This window comes from Pyrus communis, chromosome 14, assembly GCF_963583255.1.
Source record: "Pyrus communis chromosome 14, drPyrComm1.1, whole genome shotgun sequence".
Classification (NCBI taxonomy): domain Eukaryota; kingdom Viridiplantae; phylum Streptophyta; class Magnoliopsida; order Rosales; family Rosaceae; genus Pyrus; species Pyrus communis.
Genome location: NC_084816.1, coordinates 4391958 through 4418099, shown reverse-complemented (window position 1 = coordinate 4418099; position 26142 = coordinate 4391958). Strand labels below are relative to the sequence as shown.

General features: G+C 38.3%; 4 protein-coding genes across 4 annotated transcripts; all 4 read left to right on the top strand.

Annotated features, from left to right (window-relative positions):
* Positions 1-1065: 1065 nt before the first annotated feature.
* LOC137716009 (clathrin heavy chain 2-like) lies at positions 1066-11094 on the top strand. The gene is made up of 30 exons (XM_068455399.1): positions 1066-1226; positions 1483-1687; positions 1974-2062; positions 2202-2280; positions 2413-2540; positions 3039-3137; positions 3238-3346; positions 3547-3626; positions 3719-3946; positions 4032-4097; positions 4370-4486; positions 4677-4874; positions 5037-5153; positions 5341-5400; positions 5533-5619; positions 5751-5834; positions 5993-6127; positions 6210-6272; positions 6346-6450; positions 6541-6653; positions 6767-7019; positions 7157-7293; positions 7375-7653; positions 7743-8745; positions 8968-9453; positions 9569-9739; positions 9820-10005; positions 10220-10342; positions 10426-10536; positions 10648-11094. The coding sequence occupies exons 1-30, from the start codon at positions 1182-1184 to the stop codon at positions 10789-10791; spliced, it is 5100 nt and encodes a 1699-aa protein (XP_068311500.1). The 5' UTR covers positions 1066-1181; the 3' UTR covers positions 10792-11094.
* A 602-nt stretch (positions 11095-11696) lies between these two features.
* On the top strand, positions 11697-14075 carry LOC137715609 (ran-binding protein 1 homolog b-like). Its single transcript, XM_068454951.1, has 4 exons — positions 11697-11947; positions 12105-12256; positions 12375-12500; positions 13478-14075. Exons 1-4 carry the CDS (start codon positions 11793-11795, stop codon positions 13714-13716), a joined length of 672 nt encoding a protein of 223 aa, XP_068311052.1. The 5' UTR covers positions 11697-11792; the 3' UTR covers positions 13717-14075.
* A 1296-nt stretch (positions 14076-15371) lies between these two features.
* Positions 15372-18318, top strand: LOC137716399 (pyruvate decarboxylase 1-like). Its single transcript, XM_068455846.1, has 6 exons — positions 15372-15972; positions 16478-16641; positions 16832-17482; positions 17567-17684; positions 17778-17966; positions 18147-18318. Exons 1-6 carry the CDS (start codon positions 15448-15450, stop codon positions 18315-18317), a joined length of 1818 nt encoding a protein of 605 aa, XP_068311947.1. The 5' UTR covers positions 15372-15447; the 3' UTR covers position 18318.
* A 3020-nt stretch (positions 18319-21338) lies between these two features.
* On the top strand, positions 21339-25601 carry LOC137716175 (INCREASED PETAL GROWTH ANISOTROPY 1-like protein 1). The gene is made up of 5 exons (XM_068455582.1): positions 21339-21958; positions 22115-22431; positions 22563-22674; positions 23503-23634; positions 23723-25601. Exons 1-5 carry the CDS (start codon positions 21368-21370, stop codon positions 23810-23812), a joined length of 1242 nt encoding a protein of 413 aa, XP_068311683.1. The 5' UTR covers positions 21339-21367; the 3' UTR covers positions 23813-25601.
* Positions 25602-26142: the final 541 nt, after the last annotated feature.

Here is a 26142-nt window from a genome sequence, read left to right as displayed (position 1 = left end):
AAAAGTAGGAAAAGAACAATTAGCCCAATGAGGTAGTAGAAGGCCACCCCGAGCTTAAACTGATAAGGGTGCCCACATATCGGTTAAGTTATTTTACTAGCCAAGCCCATACAATAAACCAATCGGCATGTAAAATGCCCAACTCCCCATTGATATTTTTAATTTTTCAAAAAAAAAAAAAAAAAAAAAAAAACAACCAAACAAACAAATTTGCAACATTTTAAACTACTCTTTGGGAAACGCTACTCTAATTCGAGCCAAAAAAGTGAATTGGTTACTCAGGTTAACTAGTCTAACTTACATTATTGTTTTTACTTTATGGCTACGTTTTATTTTTCAAAACTTCTCAATTTGTTGATAAATAAGACATCATTTTCAATTTATTATGTCTCGAGTTTAAACTCTTTTTTCTCGCTTTGTTAGTAATTAAAACAGTAATATCCCTTACAACTTTTTATGGATTGACAAAATTACTTAAGGAACAGAAAAAAAAAAAAAACCTTTTGTGGGGTTTCTTAGCTACGAAGTGTTTAAGATTTCTAAACTATTATGCATAAAACAAACATACAACAAGATAAAATTGTTACACAATGTGATAAGTACACATTATTCTACGGATTATGTATAGATTATATTTGGATCTCACTGTCTGGAGCTCATGAAACAGAAAATCTGTATCACTCAAATTGGATTCAACAGTTTTTATGAACTCATTATGCTAGCCATCTCACACAATCAAGGATCCGAATCTCTCTTTCTCTCTATTGAACGGTTCAAATTTCCTAGTTCTTAAAATCTAAACGGTGGTGTCGCGGGAGGATCCAAATTCATAAAAAACGCATGGTGACTTCTAAAATTAGAAATATTTCTGCTCTTTTATCAAAATGCTTCAACTTACGTGCAATCCTTGTACGTTGACAAGTGCATTCGACTAAAACCATCACGTTCAGAACGTACAACCCCACTCGGCAATCGATTCACAAATTTTGCGCGACAAAAAACGCAAACTATAGCTCCTCCTCTTCTGTATACATTCCCATACTACAAGATCCACACACACACACTCTCTCTCTCTCTCTCTCTCTTCCCCCCCCCCTGCAAATCCACAAACAGAAGCTTCTGCTGTGCCACATTCTTCTCTGCTTATCGGGTCCTCCTATCGAAGCCCCGACCCAGGCACCATGGCCGCCGCTAACGCCCCCATGACCATGAAAGAGGCCCTCACGGTAATGCCACCTTCATCTCGATCCTAATTTCATCGAACCGTTTCTGGGGTTTCCTCATTTGATCCAATGCTTCATCGGATCGATCCAGATCCTTTAGAAAACTGCATTTTCACTCTGTTTCCCAGTGACCCATTTGCGAATTATGTATTATTTGTGCAATTTTCTGTATTTTTTTGTTGTTGGATTTTTGGCATTGTGTTTGAGTGATCGAGTGCGATAATGTGATTGTTGATTTGTATTTTGTGTGGTTTTTCAGTTGCCTAGTATTGGGATCAATCCCCAATTCATTACGTTTACGCATGTGACTATGGAATCGGATAAGTACATTTGTGTTAGGGAGACATCACCGCAGAATAGCGTCGTTATCATCGATATGAACATGCCCATGCAGCCGTTGCGTCGACCCATTACCGCCGACTCGGCTTTGATGAATCCCAATTCCAGAATTCTTGCTCTAAAAGGTAAAATTTGAATACTTGAAATCAATGTATCGATGCAATTCCAATGTGTAGTAATGCAATTTCAGCTTGAAAGTATTGTTGATTGTCAGAACCGTGTCATTGCTATTCACGTGCACCATTTGTTGATTGTCAGAAATGATTGGTTGCTGCATATATGAAGGATTATGTGAAATTTATTTCTGTGGAATTCAAACTGACACTGTTTGTGCTGAGTTGTTTAATTTATTTTCTTAATTATTTGTTGTGGTGATTGCCTCGCTGATCGACGGCTGAATTTAATGTGTAGCTCAAGTCCAAGGAACTACTCAGGACCATTTACAAATATTTAACATCGAAATGAAAGCAAAGATGAAATCACATCAAATGCCTGAGCAGGTGATGATCTTGCCCTTTTTTGGCATTCACAACGTTGAATGTGATCTTGTGAACGTTTAAAATCTTTTATTATGGATTTGATTTGGTAACTGGTTTTAATCCTAATGTTTCTGTTTGCTCATTGTTTTGTTCTTTGTAGGTTGTCTTTTGGAAGTGGATCACTCCAAAGATGCTAGGTCTGGTCACTCAAACCTCAGTATATCATTGGTTAATTGAAGGTAAGTCGTCTTTATATATCCTTGAATCTGGTTTCTTTTATTTTGTTTTCTTCTCATCATCTCATCTTTCCACATGAGCTTTTTTATTCTTTTATTTTTTGCACATGTTTTATATATATATATTACTTTTAGGTGATTCCGAGCCTACAAAGGTCTTTGAGCGGACAGCTAATTTGGCAAACAATCAAATAATCAACTACCGTTGTGATCCTTTGGAAAAGTGGTTGGTCTTAATTGGAATTGCTCCTGGTTCAGCAGAGGTGAGTGATTATCTTGTTTCCCATTTTTGCCTTTGTATTGCTTTTGTCTTTCTGTAATCCTGTCGACGAATTCTCAAAATTTGGTGTGTGAACTGGTGCCTCTATAATTGTACATTACTGTATGAAAATAATTTTTTCATTAGATGGTTAATATGTTTGGACATGATCCATTATTGCTATTTTCTTTTTAATTTTTACTTTGTTGTGAAGTTGCTAAAAAGATTTAGAAGAGTGGTCAAAATGTTGAGCTCTTTTCAATTCATGGGAGCCGGGATTAGAGAAGATGTTCTAGTTGCACTCATTATACTTCAGCATTTTATCCTTTTTGTTTTTACTAATACTTGGGGTATGTGATTATTTTATGGAAACGAAGATTTTTGTCATTTTATTGATTTACTTTTATTTCATTATAATTTAACGACTGGAACTAATTATGGTTTACCAGATTTAATGACATCTTTAACAGTTAACATATTTCGTCTGCCAAAATGATTGCAGAGGCCACAACTTGTCAAAGGAAATATGCAACTTTTTTCTGTGGAACAGAATCGTAGTCAGGCTCTTGAAGCACATGCTGCATCGTTTGCCACATTTAAAGTGCGGTGCCATATTTCTTTCTCAGTTTCTCTTGGCTTAAAGATATGCAGTTTACTACTGTGCTATATTTAATCCTTACTAACTTTTCCGTTACATGCAGGTTCCAGGGAATGAGCATCCTTCAATTCTTATTTGTTTTGCCTCAAAGTCCTCCAATGCTGGACAGGTTTCATCAAAGATGCATGTAATTGAGCTTGGTGCCCAGCCAGGTACACTGCTTCTTCACTGGATTCCTTTTAAAATATATGAGAATATATTAAAGCACATCACACAGATCTAACATTTATTGTTGGCTAGCTTTTCAATATATTCTCTGTCATAATCCTTTTGTAGTCTTATGCATCTGTGACATGCTTTACTCTGATTTAGGATTCATTTCTGGAACTAATTTACTGTGAATTGTCATCAGGAAAACCATCATATACTAAGAAGCAAGCAGATTTATTCTTTCCTCCAGATTTTGCTGACGACTTTCCAGTATCAATGCAGGTCTTACTTTTGGCTGTTATTACTTTGATTTATCCCATATATTTTACCTATCAATCAAACTACATTCTTTTTTTTTCTCTTCTTGATTTCAGATATCGGAAAAGTATGGGTTGATATATGTTATCACAAAGCTTGGACTTTTATTTGTATATGACCTAGAGACAGCAACTGCAGTTTATAGAAATCGAATCAGTCCAGATCCTATATTTTTGACAGCTGAAGCTTCAACTGTTGGGGGGTTTTATGCAATCAATAGGCGAGGCCAGGTCTTACTTGCCACTATAAATGAACAAACAATTGTACCATTTGTTAGTGGTCAGGTATGCTTTTGAATCGTTTTGTGCTTGTGACTACTGGAGAAAAGTAAGTGTTGGGTCTTTAATTTATTGTTTGGGGATTTTGCAGTTAAACAATTTGGGGCTTGCAGTGAGTCTTGCGAAAAGAGGAAACCTTCCTGGTGCTGAGGACCTGGTAATGATTGCAGTTGGTTTTTGTCATAACTTTCTGAAATTGGCACGTTTATCTTAGTTGTTGTCAATACTTCTTGCGGTGTTGAAGAAGGAAATCAGTATATAATGATAGTGTGGGTGTTTTTTTTTTTTATGGTGCGTGTCTTTCCCTCTTATGCTGGTATGTAGTGATATGTAGAAACTGGATCATCCTTATATTCACACTGGCACAATTGTTTTCTGTTTGTACTTTGGTGACGTCTTGAAACTACAATATATGGTTGTCGTGCTCAGGTTGTCCAGCGGTTCCAAGAATTGTTTTCTCAAACAAAGTATAAGGAGGCTGCAGAGCTTGCCGCAGAATCTCCAATGGGAATACTCCGTACTCCTGATACTGTTGCTAAATTTCAGGTATAGCATTCTGATATTTTATTCATGTGTCAGTTTATAAACTTTATATACATATATATTCTTCATAGTTTTGTGCTTCTCAGTGTCACCTTTAGATGATCTTGTATACATTGTGCTTCCTTTACAAGACTATATAGTATGTAATCTTTGTATCAGGATCTAACTTACACACGTTAATTATTCTTTGCAGAGTGTTCCTGTGCAAGCTGGGCAAACCCCACCTCTATTGCAGTATTTTGGAACTCTTTTAACTAAAGGAAAACTCAATGCTTATGAATCATTAGAACTGTCACGTTTAGTTGTAAATCAGAACAAAAAGAATCTTTTGGAGAATTGGCTAGCAGAGGACAAGCTAGAATGTAGTGAAGAGCTTGGAGATCTTGTGAAGGTCTGAAACAAATCTTAGCTAACCTAAAAAGAGAAAGGAGAGAATCATGTTAGACAGCTCTTCAACTTTTACTCAACAATGGCGTTGTTGAGTTTGCTGCCGTTTGATTTTCTTCCGAGTTATACTGTCATACTAATATTATGAAACATATATACAATGCAGACAGTGGATAATGACCTTGCTTTGAAAATATACATCAAAGCTCGAGCAACGCCCAAAGTTGTTGCAGCATTTGCTGAGAGAAGGGAATTTGACAAGATTTTGATATACTCAAAGCAGGTTACACAACTTTACTTTTCTTTGAACTATCTTAATGACATACAATTGTTCAAATTCTCTCATTTTGAACAGCAATATTATCTTTGCTGAAAACTGTTATTGTGTCAGTTTTGGTATTATGATTATAAATAACATGGGCCGTGGCTCTTACTGGATTTTTATCTTATTATGATTTTTAAATTGTCAGGTTGGATATACACCTGATTATTTGTTCCTTCTCCAAACAATTTTGCGGGCAGATCCCCAGGTACATGCATTTATCTTGAAAGTTTGAGGCACTTTTCTCTTTACAACGGTTTTGTAACTATATACTTTGCTCTTCTTACAAGTTGAGCTAAATTGTCTGACATTGAAACAACTTCAACCATCTCGATGGCAGGGGGCTGTTAATTTTGCTCTAATGATGTCTCAAATGGAGGGAGGTTGCCCCATTGACTACAATACCATCACCGATCTGTTCCTTCAGGTTTGAATTGAATACATGCTTTTGTGTTGTGTCAACAATTTTTTGGTTGGAATATGTTCTTCATTTTGTTGTTTTTCTGAAGAGTATGAGTTTTGGGACTTCTTATCTGTGTATTTTCTCTTATTTTTCAGAGGAACTTGATCCGTGAAGCAACAGCCTTTTTGTTGGATGTGCTGAAGCCGAATCTACCTGAGCATGGATTCCTTCAGACAAAGGTTCATAATCCCTTTCTCTAAACTTTGGTTTCTTTTCCCCTACCTTGTCTTCTTCTTTTTTCATTTTTTTTTTCTCTCTCTCTCTCTCAAAAACAAAACTAAAAGTACAACTAGAGTTGGTATCTTCACATATCTACTCCATATTATGTTTCGTTTAGGTTTTGGAAATCAATCTTGTGACTTTTCCAAATGTTGCGGATGCTATATTGGCCAATGGTATGTTCAGCCATTATGATCGCCCACGCATTGGTCAACTTTGTGAAAAAGCTGGTTTGTATTTGCGTGCCCTACAGGTATAGTAGTTCTTGGATTCTGATAAATATTCATTTAAAAATGATAATTTGTTTCCTGACTAATAGTATGTCTAATGTGCAGCACTACACTGAGTTGCCTGATATCAAACGTGTCATTGTGAACACACATGCAATTGACCCTCAGGTTGGCACTTAGATGTCCTTATAACTTGATCATATGTGGAATAGTATATATCTAACTACAATGTGTATTTTAGGCTCTTGTTGAGTTCTTTGGAACTCTTTCTGTAGAATGGGCTCTTGAGTGCATGAAAGATCTTCTGCTGGTCAATCTTAGGGGCAATCTTCAGATTATTGTACAGGTAAAGTGCTTTTACATATATATAAATTTTACCAGTTATTGCTCTTTCATCGTTTATAAAGTTGGGGCTTACCTGATCATTATTGTACAGACTGCCAAAGAGTATTGCGAGCAATTAGGTGTAGATAAGTGTATAAAATTGTTTGAGCAGTTCAAGTCCTATGAGGGGCTGTACTTCTTCCTAGGCGCATATTTGAGCTCCAGGTATCAGTTTCTTTAAGTGGAAGAGAAGTTTATAGATGACATTCATTTGCTCCGCAAGTTTTGTGGGATTCTTTTTCCTTTGTCCCTTTCATTTATTCATCATTTCTGAACAGCGAGGATCCTGATATTCATTTCAAGTACATTGAAGCAGCTGCAAAAACTGGACAGATTAAGGAGGTGGAGCGTGTGACACGGGAATCAAATTTTTATGACCCTGAAAAGGCTAAGAACTTTTTAATGGAAGCAAAGCTTCCAGATGCACGTCCTCTAATTAATGTCTGTGATCGTTTTGGCTTTGTTCCAGATCTCACCCATTATCTGTATATGAACAATATGCTTCGTTACATTGAAGGTTATGTCCAAAAGGTATTTGTACTTGGAGGCTTTATATCAACTTTTTTCTTTCTTTCCAATTGCGGGTTTCCTGTTAAATTTCTTATGCTTTGTCAATGTTATTATTCAAATTGAGCATCGACCGTTATAGATCTTATTTGGCTTGATAGGTCAATCCAGGAAATGCTCCTTTAGTTGTAGGGCAGCTACTGGATGATGAATGTCCTGAAGATTTCATTAAAGGTCTTATTCTATCAGTTCGTTCTCTTCTACCGGTTGAGCCCCTTGTCGAGGAATGTGAAAAGAGGTGTAGTGATCTCTTTATGACCCCGTTTTCCCTTCATCACTCACATTAGTTGCTTATTGTTTCTGTGATTACTATTTGCAGGAATCGTCTTCGCTTGCTCACTCAATTTTTGGAGCATCTTGTGAGTGAGGGAAGCCAAGATGTACATGTCCACAATGCTCTGGGTAAAATCATCATAGATAGTGGCAACAATCCTGAGCATTTTCTCACAACTAACCCATACTATGATTCTCGCGTTGTGGGTAAATATTGTGAGAAAAGGGATCCTACCCTTGCTGTTGTTGCATACCGTAGAGGGCAATGTGACGATGAGCTCATTAATGTTACAAATAAAAATTCCTTGTTCAAACTCCAGGCCAGGTTTGTGTGTTTCTGTTTGGCAGTTAGATGTATTGGATCATGATTGTATGTAGCTCTCTTATGCTATTTACTTGATTTATGTATGTCAGATATGTCGTGGAAAGAATGGATGATGACCTCTGGGCTAAGGTCCTTGATCCTGAAAATGAATATAAAAGGCAACTAATTGATCAAGTTGTATCTACTGCCTTGCCTGAAAGCAAGAGTCCTGAGCAAGTTTCGGCAACTGTTAAAGCATTTATGACTGCAGACCTTCCACACGAGTTGATTGAACTTCTTGAAAAGATAGTGCTGCAAAATTCTGCTTTTAGTGGGAACTTCAATCTGCAGAATCTGTTGATTCTGACTGCCATCAAAGCTGATCCATCCAGAGTCATGGACTATATCAATAGATTAGACAACTTTGATGGACCCGCAGTTGGAGTAATGGCTGTAGAAGCTCAATTGTATGAAGAAGCATTTGCAATCTTCAAGAAGTTCAATTTGAATGTTGATGCTGTGAATGTCCTGTTGGATAACATTCAGAGCATTGACCGAGCTGTAGAGTTTGCATTCCGGGTTGAAGAAGATGCTGTTTGGAGCCAGGTGGCCAAGGCTCAATTGCGAGAGGGATTAGTGAGTGATGCCATCGAATCATTCATCCGTGCAGATGATGCCACCCACTTTTTGGATGTCATACGTGCTTCTGAGGATGCAGATGTATATCATGACTTGGTAAGGTACCTTCTGATGGTTAGGCAGAAGACCAAGGAGCCGAAGGTCGACAGTGAACTTATTTATGCATATGCTAAGATTGATCGGCTTGGTGATATTGAAGAATTCATTCTTATGCCAAATGTTGCCAATCTCCAAAATGTTGGGGATCGCTTGTTTGATGAGGCCCTATATGAAGCAGCCAAGATCATATTTGCATTCATTTCTAACTGGGGTAAACTAGCATGCACTCTTGTGAAGCTAAATCAGTTTCAAGGTGCCGTTGATGCAGCTCGGAAAGCTAACAGCTCAAAAACTTGGAAGTTTGTTTGCTTTGCATGCGTTGATGCTGAGGAATTCCGCTTAGCTCAGATTTGTGGACTTAACATCATCATTCAGGTAGCATTTACTATTTTCTATGTATGCTAATTTTGCATGTCTTCCAAAGTTTTATCTGCTGCTTTTGTTTATTAAGATGTTTCCCAAAATGGGAGGTGTATTCTTTGAATAAGTTTTTGTTAAGTTGTAAGCACTGCAGATTGTAAGCACCATTGGACACAATTAATTGGTTGGTCGTTTATACTTTTGATTATTCCTTACTTCTGCATGTTTTATTTTTAGGTGGATGATTTGGAAGAGGTCTGTGAGTATTACCAGAACAGGGGATGCTTTAACGAGCTCATTAGTCTCATGGAGAGCGGGCTAGGGTTGGAGCGTGCACATATGGGCATCTTTACGGAATTAGGAGTTTTATATGCAAGATACCGTCCTGAGAAGCTTATGGAACACATTAAACTGTTCTCTACCCGTCTCAACATTCCCAAGCTTATACGAGCTTGCGATGAACAGCAGCACTGGAAAGAATTAACATACTTATATATCCAATATGATGAGTTTGATAATGCTGCAACTACCATAATGAACCACTCCCCAGAAGCATGGGACCACATGCAATTCAAGGATGTTATTGTCAAAGTTGCAAGTGTTGAACTCTACTATAGGGCTGTGCACTTCTACTTAGAAGAACATCCTGAAGTTATTAATGATGTTCTTAATGTGATTGCACTTCGTGTCGACCACACCAGAGTGGTGGATATAATGAGAAAGGTTTGCTTCTCTCTCATGATGTTATTTATACTGGTCTCTGCTGCCAAATTTCTCTTCTGGCAGGGTTTGGAAAGAGTTCTTTTGTGCTTACATTTTCAATCCCTTTGAGTTTCAGGCTGGTCACATCCGCCTCATAAAGCCATACATGATTGCAGTTCAGAGCAACAATGTAACTGCTGTAAATGAAGCTCTAAATGAAATATACATAGAGGAGGAAGACTATGACAGGCTTCGTGAATCAATAGATTTGCACGACAGCTTTGATCAGATCGGCCTTGCTCAAAAGGTGAGGTTGAAGTTTCTCATACATGGGAAGTCTTTGATCGAGGCTTGTACTTATTATTTGTTATTGATGCAAATGAGCAGCTTGAGAAACATGAGCTTCTGGAGATGAGACGTGTCGCTGCATACATTTACAAGAAAGCGGGTAGATGGAAGCAATCCATTGCATTGTCAAAGAAAGACAATCATTACAAAGATTGCATGGAGACATGCTCGCAGTCTGGTGATCATGAACTTTCGGAGGAACTGCTTATCTATTTCATTGAGCAGGTCTGTGTTCTTTCTATGCACTAGTTAAGGAGTGCTCATGTATACCAAATAAAGCAAGGATTTATCTGCTCAAACATACACACTTATTTCTTTCCCTCTTTCCACCTCATGAACTAAAGAAGGCAGTTCAGTCCATGCTTCTTTCCCTTTCTCTTTGTGAAGTATTGTTTTTTATGTGGTTTTGTAATCATATTCTTCTGTAATGTATATGCAGGGAAAGAAAGAGTGTTTTGCTGCATGCCTATTTGTTTGTTATGATATGATCCGGCCAGATGTTGCTCTCGAGCTTGCGTGGATGAACAATATAATTGATTTTGCCTTACCATACCTCCTGCAGGTAATGCTTTTATTGCTGTTGTTTTTTGTCCATCGGTTACCTTTAATTGTTCCTCATTTACCCAACCTTCTCTTTCTCTCTAGTTTATTCGAGAGTACACAGGAAAGGTTGATGAACTTATTAAAGACAAAATCGAAGCTCAAAACGAGGTGAAAGCCAAAGCGAAAGAGGAGAAGGAATTGGTTGCTCAGCAGGTATTTCTGTTTTGCTTTATCCTTGTGTCATCGAGAGCCTTTCTTTTAAATTTTCTGTCTTCAAGAAATGTATAATTCGTTTGAAAGACGATTGTTTTTTTGGATCTGCAGAATATGTATGCTCAGTTGCTGCCTGCCTTGCCTGCACCACCGGGAATGGGAGGTTATGCTCCACCACCAATGCCGCCAATGGGAGGGATGGGGATGCCGCCAATGCCACCATTTGGAATGCCGCAAATGGGCCCCTCTTACTAAATTTTGACGCGGATTGAGGTTTTACGAGCGCTCTAACAACTCCTACTGGTTGAAACTAGTATGTCGGGAACTCTTCTGTCAGGCTGAAGGCAATTCGTTTTCGGTGAAGGGTTGAGCCAGTACAACATCTTTGTTTGCTGCGGGTTTATGGTGACGTTTATAGAAATTCTTTTTAATTTACAGTATCAAATTCTTTTTTGCTTGGCTGTTTGAGAGATGTAGGATGGAAACACTCTTACTACCTGTATAGGAAATTTTGTTGAACTTGTTCTTGTTAGTGTCAAGAAACTTTTCATTGGTCTATTTCTTGTACTAACATTTCCCACTTGGTGAGTAAGACGTTTCTTTCCATTGCTCTTCAAGATTGTCCTCCCGACCCCCGGGGCCCCTTAAATCTTAAGGGCACAAGCAAAAGTATTTAGTATATAGATATGTCGGGAAGGATTCGTGACACTACTTTTTTTTTTAAATATTTTTTATACACCTTTTTGTGGGGCCTTTGTAATATATTTAAATGATCCGAAAAATCTATCTTTTAGGTCTTGCCTCAAAGATCAGGGTATGTTTTTGGATTCCAAAAGCACTCTAAGTGTTTTTTTAGGATTCACTTGCATTTTTTTACTGATTATGGGTTCCAAAAACATTTTCACAAAAAACGCCTTCAGCTATTCTAAAAACACTCCAAAACAAGCCTTTAGTTCACATTAAACTTGAGAAGTTTGATGTTTCGACTCTGAGAGTTCAATTTCTAATTATAACTAGCTCATTGTGTGATTAAAAAAGTAAGTTTTGGGCTCAGTGATTTGGGCCTTTTTGTTGTTATTTTGAATCGCCGTCTTTGAGAGTGTTACTGCTCACTCTCCCACTGGTATAAAAACCCCAATAACCCTCAACCCTCATCCCGTTCCCTTTCTCTCTCTACACGCTCCTATCCGATATCTCTCTGTTTCTCTCTCTACAATCTTCTACCACTCCTACTTCCTGCTTTCTTTCTCTACAAGATGTCGAGTGCCGCCGATCCCGAGCACAGAGAAGACGAGGAAGCCCCACTCGCCGGCGACGACGAGGACACCGGAGCTCAGGTCGCTCCGATCGTCCGGCTCGAGGAGGTCGCCGTCACCACCGGCGAAGAAGAGGAGGACGCCATCCTCGATCTGTAAGTATCTCTCCCCCGATTTATTTTTCGTCCGATTCTAGGGTTTTTCGCTTTTTTCACCGATCTGCAAGAACATAGCTAGGGTTTGATTGGTTCGATTAGCGTACTCAACACTGTTAAATCCTTGTTAATCTCTCTGCTGTGTTTGTGTAATTAGGAAGGCGAAGCTTTACCGATTCGATAAAGACGGTAACCAGTGGAAAGAGCGAGGTGCTGGCACTGTCAAGTTTCTCAAGCACAAAAAGACGGGCAAGGTCCGCCTTGTCATGCGCCAGTCCAAAACCCTAAAGATCTGCGCCAATCATCTCGGTTAGTCTCCCACAGTCCATGTGTTCCTTTATGAACGTACAATGTTTATTATTTGTTAAGATTTTGTGGGTTTAGGGTTTTGAATTTATTTTGGTTGTGCTCTATGGTATTGTTAAAGTTCTACCGAAGATGACGGTCCAGGAGCACGCCGGCAATGAGAAGTCTTGTGTTTGGCACGCGACTGATTTTGCTGACGGGAAATTGAAGGAGGAGCTTTTCTGCATTAGATTCGCCTCAATTGAAAGTGAGTTTATTAGTTTGATCGACTTGATTTTTTCGTAAATAATTTTATTGAGCTTGCTTGCTGATAGATGCTAGTTTACCCGATAGATTCTGTTACTTTTATGTATGTATATATATATATGTTATGTATATGTATATATCTAGGTCTGTTCTATGCTTTCATATGCAATCTAAGTCTGTTTCTGTGCTAGTATATTTGACATTTTGAACCCATGAAGTACCCAAATTTAATAACTTTTCATACTATACCTTTGTTGGAGTTTAATAATTATATCTTTTGAAGAGAGTTGTAATTGACATTACAATTTAATTTAAACTTGTTTGTGATGACCGGTGTGAATAAAATCAACCATATATGTGTGTGTCTTCGTGATATGTGTTATTTGATGATGTACATTGTGTTGTTTATTTTATGCATAAGCTGTTCCTAGAGAGTGATTCCATCCAGTAAGTAACTGGTCTACAACCAACATTTTAACTTTGAAAAGATGTACTAGGTGGACATCTGTATATGTTACAACATGTCTTGTTCTTTTTATTGGAGGTTAAAAATTTATGCCTAACCCTTTGTAGTTTGTATGGAATTTGTTTGTTTTGTTTTTCTCTTAGGTGAGTAATTTTCTGATTGGGTTAATCATGTTTGTGCTATGGTCACGTTGCTGAAGTCAACATGTTCGAAATCTGTTCTGCTTTTTCTGTTGAAAGTAAAAGGAATGGTAGCACTTGCTAAGATTAAAACCTATACAGACATGGTGTACTAAGAATTTATTACCCCTTTGCTTATAGAGCGTAAATTTTGACCTTTTCCAATCTTTACCTGCATGTTGGAACTTTTCTAAGAATTTATACCTTTTTATCTTCTTGGCATTAATGTTGCCTACAAGTGCTAAATGTGTTTATTGCATATCTTGGTACAAGATCCCGAGCATCATCATGAAAGTTGCTTATTGATGTTTGGTTGTTTGTTGGCTGTATCAGATAACAAATTGTTCATGGAGAAGTTTCAAGAAGTTGCCGAATCCCAGAGTCCAGAAGAAGAAAGCAAAGAAGCTACTGAAGCTGCTGGGCTCCTCGATAAATTGAGTGTTGGTGAGAAGTCTGAGGCAGAGGCACCTGCTGCAACCAAGAGTGATAGAGTAAAAGAAGCAGAAGCACCTGCTGAGGAGAAAGCAGAAGAAAAGGCACCTGATGTCAAGGGGAAGAAGAAAGATGATTAAGAGTGAAGGTTGATGGTATTTTGCAATGGGTCTGGTTTGGTCCACTTGGTGTCGTTGTCGTCGTCAAAAGTCGGGTTAGAAAGTTAGGCTTTCAGGACATGTTTGAAGGTTGAAGGGTTGTGTGTTATTCTCAGTACCGTTTTGTTGTAACAGAGTTTCCCCCATCCTATTTGATTACTTGGGAGTAAGTTACAGGTCCGTGAAAATTACTTGATATAAGCCGAGGACCGTTTGTTTGGATATAATTCCTTGATTTTGTTTTAGGGTCTTTTGAGTTTTATTTATGGGCAAATGTGTGTGGGGCTCCATTGGATTCACATTGTGAGTCAGAAGCATTTCAGGCAGTCTCTTTTGGTACACGGTAGCTCGTGTGAATTTAGTTTCTTTTCCGTGGGAGTAAAGGAGCGTGCGAAAATCACTCCGCAGTCTTGTTTAAGTTAAAGGTAAAAGATGTACAACTACTAATTACGATGAAAACTTATCCAGTCCAATTGTTTGGTGGATTAGTTGGAGTTTGGTAAGTCTTGTTACAAGATTTGAAAGTGGAACTGCCGGGGGGCTCCTAAGTTCCTCAGTTTGAGGACCCGTGAGGCAATTTTTTAGATGAACTCTAAGGTCATTCTTACGTCAGTTAAGCTATCAATTTAAATAATTCATGTTGTACAGAAATAAAATACTTATTGATAAACAAAAGAACAGAAATATAAGAAGAGGGTATAAGGTTTCACATCACGTCATATCGATATACAATAAAATAATAAATGCCTCATTTATTTTACCTTATCTTTTGGAAGAGTACAGATTTTAACAAGGTAAACGGCCACATCAACTATGAAAGTACAAATTTGTTTCAAGAAATCGGCTAATTCTTTGGAGATGCTCTAATAATGCTGCAACTTCAATTTCATAAGTGCAGTTTCCAAATCCCTTGCTTCCTGCAGTTTCATAAGTGCAATTTCATATGGTAAAAGGACTACGAAATTCAAATGTGAATGGTAAGTGCAAAACTAGTAGGCATAGCCTTAGAAGTTAAAGTTTCACTAATCTCATGAGAAAAGCTTGCAATTTTTGTTACAGTCCTTACGAATTTAAGCAATTTCATAGCTCTTAAATTATTAATTGTAACTGCATATCCTTTCTTTTTTAATTTTTTTTTCTTCTAATGGCAATAAATTTTCAGATATTGCAAAGATTAGGGAATTAAAGGATGTTCCGTGTATTAATGGACGTTTAGGAAATGACTTGGGGATTAATCCAAAAGAATAAAAATGAAATGGCTTGGGAACCAAGGTATATTACGAAAATATTTACTGTCAATTACAATTAATTTATAACGGTCAAGAAAAAATAAATAAATACGATTCAATTTAACAGTCTTATTATGTTATATGTTAAGTATTGATACATGTACAAATTATTTCTTTCTACCATACCAAAAATCATATTAATATTTAAAATAACAAAATTATTTTCTTCTCCTTTAGTTTAGCACTCACTGAATAACCATACATAACCCCAAATGAGTCTCTTCCCCCTTCCCCAAGAAACCCACCAACTTATTTCACCTCCAAAACAAACCTGTCTATAAATCCTTCTTACTCTTCTTCCTCCTCCCAACAGCCACAAAGATCCAATCCTTTCTCCCATTTTTGTACGATCAACACTTTATTTGATCAACAAAACACAGAACCTGAATCCCAAACCCCACTTTCGAGCTCTCCAATTTCCGCCATGGCCACCAGCATTGGCTCCCTAGACTCTTCAAAACCTGCCAACAACTGCATCGGTCCTCCCCAAAACAGTGCTGCCACCATCCACGACTCCTCCCACCCTCCCTCCGCCATCGCCTCAGCTGACTCCACTCTCGGCCGCCACTTAGCACGCCGCCTGGTGGAGATCGGGGTGGGGGACGTGTTCTCTGTCCCCGGGGATTTTAACCTAACACTACTAGACCATCTCATTGCTGAACCGGGGCTCACCAACATCGGCTGCTGCAATGAACTCAATGCCGGGTACGCCGCTGATGGGTACGCCCGGGCCCGTGGCGTCGGGGCGTGCGTTGTCACGTTTACTGTGGGTGGGCTTAGTGTTCTCAATGCCATTGCTGGAGCTTACAGTGAGAACCTTCCTGTTATTTGTGTTGTTGGAGGGCCTAACACAAATGATTATGGCACGAACAGAATTCTTCACCACACCATTGGCTTGCCGGATTTCAGCCAAGAACTCAGATGCTTCCAGACTGTCACTTGCTATCAAGTAAAACCGCAACTGTTTGATTTGCCCTTTTTCGTTTTGAACGATGTGATATTTTAAACTACTCTAATTTATGAGGAAGACATTCAAACTTTTCGGTGTGACGAGAGGGCATATACTGCCTCAAGTCTTAACCAACTGATCCAACCACATCTATATTTGGCTTGCATATTTATTTCTTGAATCTAACGAAATTGATTTTTCACGGGGATTTTTTTCCTTATTTAACAACAATTTTCACGGAATGACCAAATTAATTGATGATGGACAAACTCAGAACCAGTTCTAGCGATTTTAAATCTCATTAAGCAAATGAAGAGTTATGGCAATTTCACATACTATTTTTAGGCTAAGCCTATAAAATATTTGTGCTTTGAACTATTTTGGAATTGGATTTATTATAGTATAATATTGTTGTGTGATTTTATTTTTTGGGAAAATTTGGACTTGGGTTATTTTTCTAATGGTATTAAGTATTAATTCTTGTTTATTTTATTTGCTGTGGCAGGCTGTGGTGAACAACTTGGACGATGCACATGAACAGATTGACACAGCCATTTCTACTGCTCTCAAAGAAAGCAAGCCTGTATACATTAGCATCAGCTGCAACTTGCCTGCCATTCCACATCCAACTTTTAGCAGAGAGCCCATTAAATTTTGCATCTCACCTAGGTAACTTATTTGTTAATTGATCTTCATGGTTTTTATGAGTTCGGTTGCCGTATATCAAACATGTTATGCTGTAGACTGTCAATTATGTATATCAGACATGTTTGATTGACAGTCTGACAACATAAATTTTTTCTCTTTCTTTATACTTTGAGATGTAGTTTTATGACAATTTGATTATTTCATGGTACAGAATGACCAACAAGATGGGGCTAGACGCCGCTGTGGAGGCAGCAGCTGCCTTCTTGAAGAAGGCAGTGAAGCCAGTTGTGGTTGGCGGACCCAAGCTCCGAGTGGCAAAGGCTCATGAAGCCTTTGTTGAATTTGCAGATGCCAGTGGCTATGCTGTTTCTGTGATGCCATCAGCCAAAGGGCATTTCCCTGAAACACATCCTCGCTACATCGGGACATACTGGGGAGCAGTCGGCACTGCCTACTGCGGTGAGATTGTGGAGTCTGCTGATGCATACGTGTTCGCCGGTCCAATCTTCAATGACTACAGTTCGGTTGGCTACTCTCTCCTTCTCAAAAAGGAGAAGGCAATCATTGTGAAGCCCGATAGCGTGGTGGTTGGCAATGGCGCTTCTTTCGGTTGTGTCCTAATGAAGGACTTTCTTCAGGCACTTGCGAAGAGGGTCACCAAAAACACAACCGCTTACGAAAACTACGCCAGAATCTACGTCCCAAATGGCCAGCCTCCCAAATGTCAGCCTAATGAGCCTCTGAGAGTGAACATTCTGTTCCAGCACATTCAGAAAATGCTTTCAGCTGACACCGCGGTTATTGCTGAGACCGGTGATTCTTGGTTCAACTGCCTGAAACTGAAACTGCCGGAAGGATGTGGGTGAGCATGCAACAAAAACCCTATATATGTGATTTGAGGATTTTTATTTTCTGTCTCATTAGAGAGAAAAAGTTGGTGTTGTAGGTATGAGTTCCAGATGCAGTATGGCTCAATCGGGTGGTCTGTTGGTGCAACTCTTGGCTATGCACAGTCTGTTCCAAAGAAGCGCGTCATTGCTTGCATCGGTGATGGGAGCTTCCAGGTTCAAATGCTTCAACCGGCGTTGATTAAACTTGATATTTTAGAGAAAAGTTGTTGATTCGTCTCCATATGTAAAAAATTTCCTGGATGGCAGGTGACTGCACAAGATGTGTCAACGATGATCCGATGCAATCAAAAAAGCATCATCTTCCTCATAAACAATGGAGGATACACCATAGAAGTTGAAATCCATGATGGGCCTTACAATGTGATCAAGAACTGGAACTACACCGGTTTGGTGGATGCAATCCATAACGGCGAAGGAAAATGCTGGACAACAAAGGTTTGTGATCGATATAAAAGCACGGGTGAATAAGGCAGCTGCTATTCTCACTCTCAGATTAGGAGTGGATGACAAACTGAGAGCGCGAATAACATTGGACTTGCTTTGTTAGACTATGTTGAGTCGGAGAAGTAATTCTGACCTAATGTATGTGTTTTTTCCTTTCTTTTTCGGTCTCAGGTTCGTACCGAGAAGGAGCTAACGGAAGCGATTGCAACAGCAACTGGGGAAAAGAAAGACTGCTTGTGCTTCGTTGAAGTGATTGTTCACAAGGATGACACAAGCAAAGAGCTGCTTGAATGGGGATCCAGGGTCTCTTCTGCCAATAGCCGCCTGCCAAATCCTCAATAAAAAAGCCATGCTTTAGAATGATCACAAAAAATCCAAATTAGAATAAGATCTTAGTACTTTAGTAGATTGAATTATTTTATTTAAATTAGAATAAGAGCAAAATTATCCTAGAATTGTGTTTCTAGATTAGTTTCTACTCGTGAAGGAATATCAAAATTTATGGATTTTCTCATTTACTTGGAATTATTTCTGCTTCACTCAAATCATTTCCTGTGTTTTGGAACCTTTATTTAATAAATGAGCTCAATTAGAGGGCGAACCTTGGCGCAACGAAAAAATTGTTCTTTTGTGACAAAAAGGTCATGCTTCGAGTTGTGGAAACAACCTATTTGCAAAGTAAGAGTAAGACTGCATTGGCTTGGGGTCGCCCTTTTTAATAAACGAGATCAATTGCCATGGACCAAAGGGGAAAAAAATTAAGTTCCATATTATTATCAAACACAAATATTGGTGTGCTAAACATTTGTAGGGCACAATTCCAAGTTTGTACACAGTGCCAAGTTTTTTTAGTAGTGTTAATTATGTTTATAAATTGCAGGATACATAGCTAGATTTAAGCCGTGAGTTTGTTGTACACCTTGAAATGTGTTGCTTTCGTGACACCAAAAGCTTGTTGTAATGTGGTCAACCCAATTAACATACCAATCCACTAACCCACCTGGATATTATTAATATGCCTAAAAAACAGCCTGTATGATTGATCTGTTCTTATTTTTGTTTATTTTATGTGGGCAGTCATAGCAGGGTAAAAGACTTGGGTGTCATCGAGTATATACGAGTCGCACTAATGGAACATGTGATGAGTGCTATAAGATAATGAAGAAAACTTGAATTAGACTTCCTAATTACGTGATTATTCGCTCAGTCAATTTCAACAAGCGTATTTACATGTTATTGACTATCGACATATCGTTCATATTATTGATAGTATCAGTACTTCGATTACATAGTCATCATATATGCTCATGTCGACAAGTTTGTAACCCTAAGTTTTTCTCCACTAGTTGCATGCAAGGATCTCCTCGTTGAGGGAAGACTGAGCTATGACTCTGTACAAGCTATTGCTAGAACTGTTTAAGTAGGGGAGTCAAATTTGATTTTTCTGTTTCCCTTAATTTGGGGCATGTATGTCCACCAAATAAATTCTCCACCTACTGACTACTACCTAGTTTCTCAGTCTCCTCCACCATCTTTGACCAATTAAAATCTCCTCTACCTTCGCTCTTCTGCTTAAAAGCATTTTACATGGCATGAATTCATCGTCATCATATTGTTCGTACTAATAATACAATATAATGTCATGTAGATAAAAACTTACACCTATCATTGTGTTATTGAAAAAGAACGTCATGTAAAGTCATTCTCCACATTAATACACTTGTTCGGATTTGAGCCTTGAACAAGTTGTTTATCTATGACCCCCCTAATAAGGTTCCCTTACCTGTAGGGTACTTTGATCAAGGGCAATATAGGGTATGGGGTCCCCTAGAAATTAAAGTTGTATTTGAAATGGACATGCGCTAAGATCAGTGAGAAGAAGAATATATTATAAACCCTTTTAAAAGATTTAAAGATTATGCCCATGCCAAGTAATTACACCTCAAGTCTCTAGTAGGTGTCAGCCTTAGTGATTTACTGTTCATCACCATGATAATACAGTTGTGGCAATGAACAAAATTTGCCACCTAAGTTAGACGCGAATTGTGCTAGTTGGTTAGAACAATATGTTCGTTCTTTGTATTATAAATTAGAATAATTTAAACTATCGTCTTGTCATAAACCATGACATCCAAATAAATATTATTATATTACTATAATATAAATGCGAGGTGTTCTCATGTGACGAATGTATTACCAGATAATTGCATGATGTAAATAGCCTCTCAATAGGAATGATACAGCCAGTCACCACTCATATACCACAACTATCCTGCAAGATTTGTCATGCCACGAAGAATTTCCGGATAAATGTGACCCTCAAACAGAAATATGACACCCCTACTCCAATTTATTTTTACCTCTTTTTTTTTTTTTTTTTTTTTTTTTCTCTCTTCAGGAAGGACATGAAAAATAAAGCAAGAAATAGGGGAAGATCTGAACCTGGTAGGCTGTAAATATCAAGGCTTTTACTTTTTCTTTAATTTTCGACTGTCAGCATATATCCTTCTCTGTTGCTCTCACTTCTCCTTCCTTTTTTTTTTTTTTTGGCTTCGGTTTGCTTCACAAGCAAAGAATAGACAATTGGCATTCAAATTTGTAATAATCTCACGAAGGATTATTATATCAATTGGCATGTCAACCGACCTATATATATGCTAGTTAAGATTTACCTAATGATTTCAACATCCCAGCCTGAGGCTACCTGGACAACAAACACTTGTCCGAGAAGTTGGTTAATGAGCATTAAGTTGTTAGTTAGCAATCAATCATGTACCGTTCGCTATTCGGGCTGAAGCTTCACAAATCTACAGGTAAAATATGATGGAAATGACATTTTTCATGTAAAACATAAGACATAATATCTCACGTATCCAATACATTATTTTAGTGACGTCTCTTCTATTTGTGATAAGCAGAAACTAAGAGGAGAGTGAATAAAAGAAAAATAATCATAACACTCACTTGTCATTGATAGGAGCCCTAACCATATTACTTATCGGGCACTATGGTATCCTAGTCTTAAGAGCAGTTACTCGAGGCCATATGCATTCGATTCTTCTCACTCTTATATCGATTATATATATATATATATATATATATATATATATATATATATATATAAATGAAAATAAAAATTACTCTGCATTCGAGGTTATGTGCCGAATATCGCTCGTATGAAAAAAGAAAAGAAAAACAAAACTAATGTTAATGTACAATTGTTGCCCTAATAAACTAGTCTCTAGAGTCTAGAGCATCAGGCGTCAGGTTTACGTGAACCCACCAAACCTTACGTCAAAAGTAATACCAGATAACATAAAAAGGAACGAGCCAGCAACTCATTTGCCACATCTTCCTATCTCCTTCCACTGAAAGCACAGCAGACTAGGAGGATGCCAGAAGAAGCTGAAAGCTCCGAGATCGTCGTCTTTCTCACGAAAGAACTCGAAGCCTCTCTCGAAAAGAACGGCTCGTTGGAGAAAGAAAACCATGAGTTGAGGCAAGAAGTTGGTCGTCTCAAAGCTCAAATAACTTCCCTCAAAGCACACAACAATGAGAGGAAATCTGTGCTCTGGAAGAAGTTTCAAAGCACATTGGAGCAGACTCCAGCGACAGAGAAACCGAATCCGAAAGTAGACTTCACAGAGTCAGAAGCCACAAAGGAAAGATCGGCAGCAAGATTGTTACCAACCAATGCACCACCACCAACGCCAAGGCCTCCCCTTCCTCCTACTTTGTTCAAGGAGGTAAAGGAAAACAAAGGGCCGTCAGCACCAGCACCGCCGCCTCCTCCTCCGCCCTCAAAAGCATTAATCGGGTCAAGAGGAGTGCGACGTGTTCCGGAAGTGATTGAGCTGTACCGTTCACTTACAAGGAAAGATGCACACATGGAGAACAAGGCCAACCCTGCAGGAGTTCATGTTTTTGCACTTACTAAGAACATGATCGGAGAAATCGAAAACCGTTCATCTTACGTTTTAGCTGTAAGTTAATATTGCAAATGATTTCCGCGCGCCTTTTTGCAAAAGGAGAAAACGTGTTTGCGGGAATCATTTCCTTATAGCAAACCCTATTCTTCTTATTCCATAACTCATACATACAGAAATTTGTCTGATGCTATTTTCTACATTCATGGACAGATAAAGTCGGAGGTCGAAACGCAAGGAGAGTTCGTAAACTTTTTGATCAGTGAGGTCGAGTTTGCAAAATTTACAAACATTGCAGATGTGGAAGCATTTGTGAACTGGCTGGATCGGCAGCTATCTTCTTTAGTCGATGAGAGAGCAGTGCTGAAGCACTTCCCGCAGTGGCCGGAACGAAAGGCGGACACGCTGCGAGAAGCCGCTTTCAGCTACAGAGACCTGAGGAATCTGAAAAACGAAGCCTCATCATTTGAGGACAACCTGAAGGAGCCATCAATCCTTGCTCTGAGAAGAATGGAAGCATTACAAGACAGGTAAGCATGGAGTACAATAGCTTATTACAATTCCATTGATATTGGAAAGTGCAGATGCGAGTTTAGGTCAGTTGATTGGAGCAGTAATTTAGAATAACACCTTGTTTAACGTCACAAATCCGGTTTTGCAGGTTGGGAAGAAGTGTGAGCAGCACAGAAAGAACAAGGGAGAGTGCCAGCAAGAGATACAGGGATTTTCAGATCCCATGGGAGTGGATGCTGGACACAGGGCTGATGGGTCAGGTAGGTAGAAGTGCAATTACCAAATTAATTACTGTTTTCCTGTTTACCATTATGGCCTTTGATAACTATGGCTTACCAATAGCTTTAATTTGGCAATCATTCGGATAATAATTTAGAAGAAATATTAACGATACTCTTTCATAAGTGGGACTCTTCATGTACTCTTCGTCACCTCATGTTTTGGCACAATATTTTATAATGTTGATATAGAAATTGCCGTTAAATTATGAGGTGACAAATAGTCCTTAAAAAACCCACTTTAAAAGGGAAAAGCTAGGTATCTTAGGGATCCCGTGATCGTGATTGTGACCGTTTATCGTACATCGTTTGGTCAGAAATCATTTTAAAATTTAAAATTAAATATAAATAGTATCTAACGAAAAGAGTCCCTAGCATTTTTCAATAATTTATGAAAGAGTGAATCATATGTTTACTGTTGACTTCCATTAACATGGTACTAAATTCGGATTAATTAGAGCTTAAGTGACTAAATATCTACCTTGTAGCTAAGCAATCCACATCTAGTTTCAACTTTCAATTGATTAATATTGATGTACAAGCTAGAAGGTCATAATACAGAGAACACGAATTGACAACACTTCTCACTGTTCTACGAACTATGCATCGTAAGTTGCAAGAAATGTTATTAACACTCTAAAACAATCTTTTTGCAATTTGAAACTGTTTCGAAGTGCTAACGACAATGGACGAGGAGTGGATTTGAAGCTAGGGGATGGATTCACACACATTCTTTCGAAAGCCTCTTCATTTCACCAAAAACCATCGATTGATGTTAACTGCATATCTTGTACGCATAACTACTTGCAGATGAAACTGAGCTCACTAAGGCTAGCCAAGGAATACATGAAGAGGATTATTAGAGACGTGGAGTCTAGCGAATGTCCAAGAGAAGAAAGTCTCCTGCTTCAAGGAGTCCGTTTCGCTTTCCGGGTACACCAGGTAGTGAAGCCCTTCACAAACGCGGTTCCAAATTTCTAGCCCTACTTGTTAATTTGTTGAACCAGGTAATCACACACCCAAAATTCAGTTTGCAGGTGGTTTTGATTCGGAGACGGTTCTCGCGTTCGAGGAACTAAAGAAGATACGCACGAACAGTAGACGAAATGGCACGATTTAGCTCGCTCTATATAGACTTGAACCCGGAAATTGGTCGATGGGGTGTAAGCAGATTAGTAGTAGCAAAATATGTGTTTGTAAAATGGCCAACATTTTATTATACCGGTAAACTCCTAGATTGGTTTAATTTGAATATGGATTCGAAAGGTCTTCACTCAGGAAAATTCTCCGATTTGGAGGATGACGGAAGCGGAGGACGTCTTCTGTCGAACCACCACAGTCCTTAATCACATTGATGCATAATGAAACCAGTGGGTAAACAAGATCTGATTGATGCTACTTAATTCAACATGACTACAGATAATCAGAATGAATATTACTAGACACACCAACTCTTTTACCAACTATTATCTCAACTCTCTCACATGACGCGAGTCCCATGAGAATCCGGAACCACAGAGGATCCGCATCAAGTAAGATTGCTGAAATAAAAAATGAGAAAAAAAGGTGGTGCGTCTAGCATCGTTTGATGAAAAGGAAGACATGAAGTGTAGAATTGCTCATTCATTTCATACAGAATGTGGAAGAGAAGGAACAAGGCATTTGATACACCGCCTAGATCTGTATCAAATTCCTCTCCAGCAAGATTATACCAATTCTCTTGAGACAACGAGTCCTGGGATCCAACAGGTGAACCCAATCACTCCTCCAATGACTCACGAGAACAGGACTCCCTGTATTTGAAGTCCCATATGCTCCTACTCGTGGAACCCTAATGCAGGGAGTTCAGCTCTCGTGAGTGGCCAATATTTATCATGAATCCTTCTACATAACACCCATAGGCCAATATTTATCATGAATCCCTCTTCATTAAATCAAAATCCACTACGTCTACTCAAAATTCGAAGTATCAGAGTCTCTCCAAATCCTAAGAAAATACTAGATTAAGCTAGTGGACCACGTCACTCATCTGACCACACTCATAAAAAGCAACGCTCCATATTTAGGTCTCAAAAGATAAGAGATTTTAGTGTAGAAAACCAAAACCCTACGTCCCAGACCAAAAAACCATCCTACCCCATCCCCCTGATTGTCAGGCTAACACCTACTCCACCCTTTGATGCCACCCTCTCTTTGGCCTAGTCCAATTTTCAAACAAAAGAGGGTGGGACCAAAAATGGGGTAGATGTGAACGAGAAAAATCAAGGAGGTGGGATAAAGTGGTTTTTTTTCTCTGAACCATGGGGTTGAGAATTTCTGCCTCTACACCATATGCATGTCCCACAGATGTCTCCAACCTTTATGAGTATGGTTGGACAAGTTACGTTGTACACCAACCAAACACAAGAGTTTCTGCATACAACCACAAGCAAGCATGCCAATTCTTCAAGATGCAAATATAAGAGTTGAGATTTAAAAACTCATTCATTTAGATTTTTATACCAACCAAACACTGATGAAGGATTCATGGTCACAACCTTTAGATTTTTATACCAAGAGTTGAGATTTAAAAACTCATTCATTTAATCTCCACCAATGGTCAAATCTAATGATGGATGACCACACATTCGTTGGTCACCAAACATTTCCTAAAAACATAATTGGGACAATCAACAATCCTCCTAAACAAATCTGAATGAATGTTGCCATGCACAACAACCTTATATAAATCTGTATTTCTTAAAAATGAGAAGAGCTAAAGAAAGGGTTGGATGATTTTTTTTCACTCAAATTTAAGTTTGGAGAAGAATGTAGGAAGGATCACTGATTGCCTTCACCCAACCCTAACCCTTCCCTAAAACTTCCCCATCTTTGAGAATAAAAAAAAAAACCAACCCTTCAATATTCCATTAAACTTCCCAAATTTTGAAAACTACTCAATCTCTCCGCCAAATTTAGGGGGTGTATTCAAGTGGAAATTTGAGAGATTTTAATGGATTTATAAATCCATGGATTTTTGTGTGAGTTTAACTGATTTGTAGAGATTCCATGTAAAATTTTGATTCAATTCCCTCGAAATCTCATGGGGAGAGATGAGATTTGTGGATGCTTAAAATTCACTACAAAATCTCTCAAATTCCCCCTCTAATTCCTCAACTTTTCCAAATTCTTTAAATTCAAATTCTAATTGAATACACCTGAAATGTTATAAACTTCTTTAAAATTCTAATTCAATACACCTGGATTTCTAAGTATTTTAATAAACTATCTTAAAATCCTGATTGAATACACATTGAATTTCAGAGAATCACTTAAAATCCTGATTGAATACCCCTAGATTCATTAAAAGAATTAAATCCCTCAAAATCTTAATTGAATACATCCCCTTAACTAAACAATTTGAAATTCAACCCCAAAATTTAACATTCTACTCAGATAAACCACAATGCA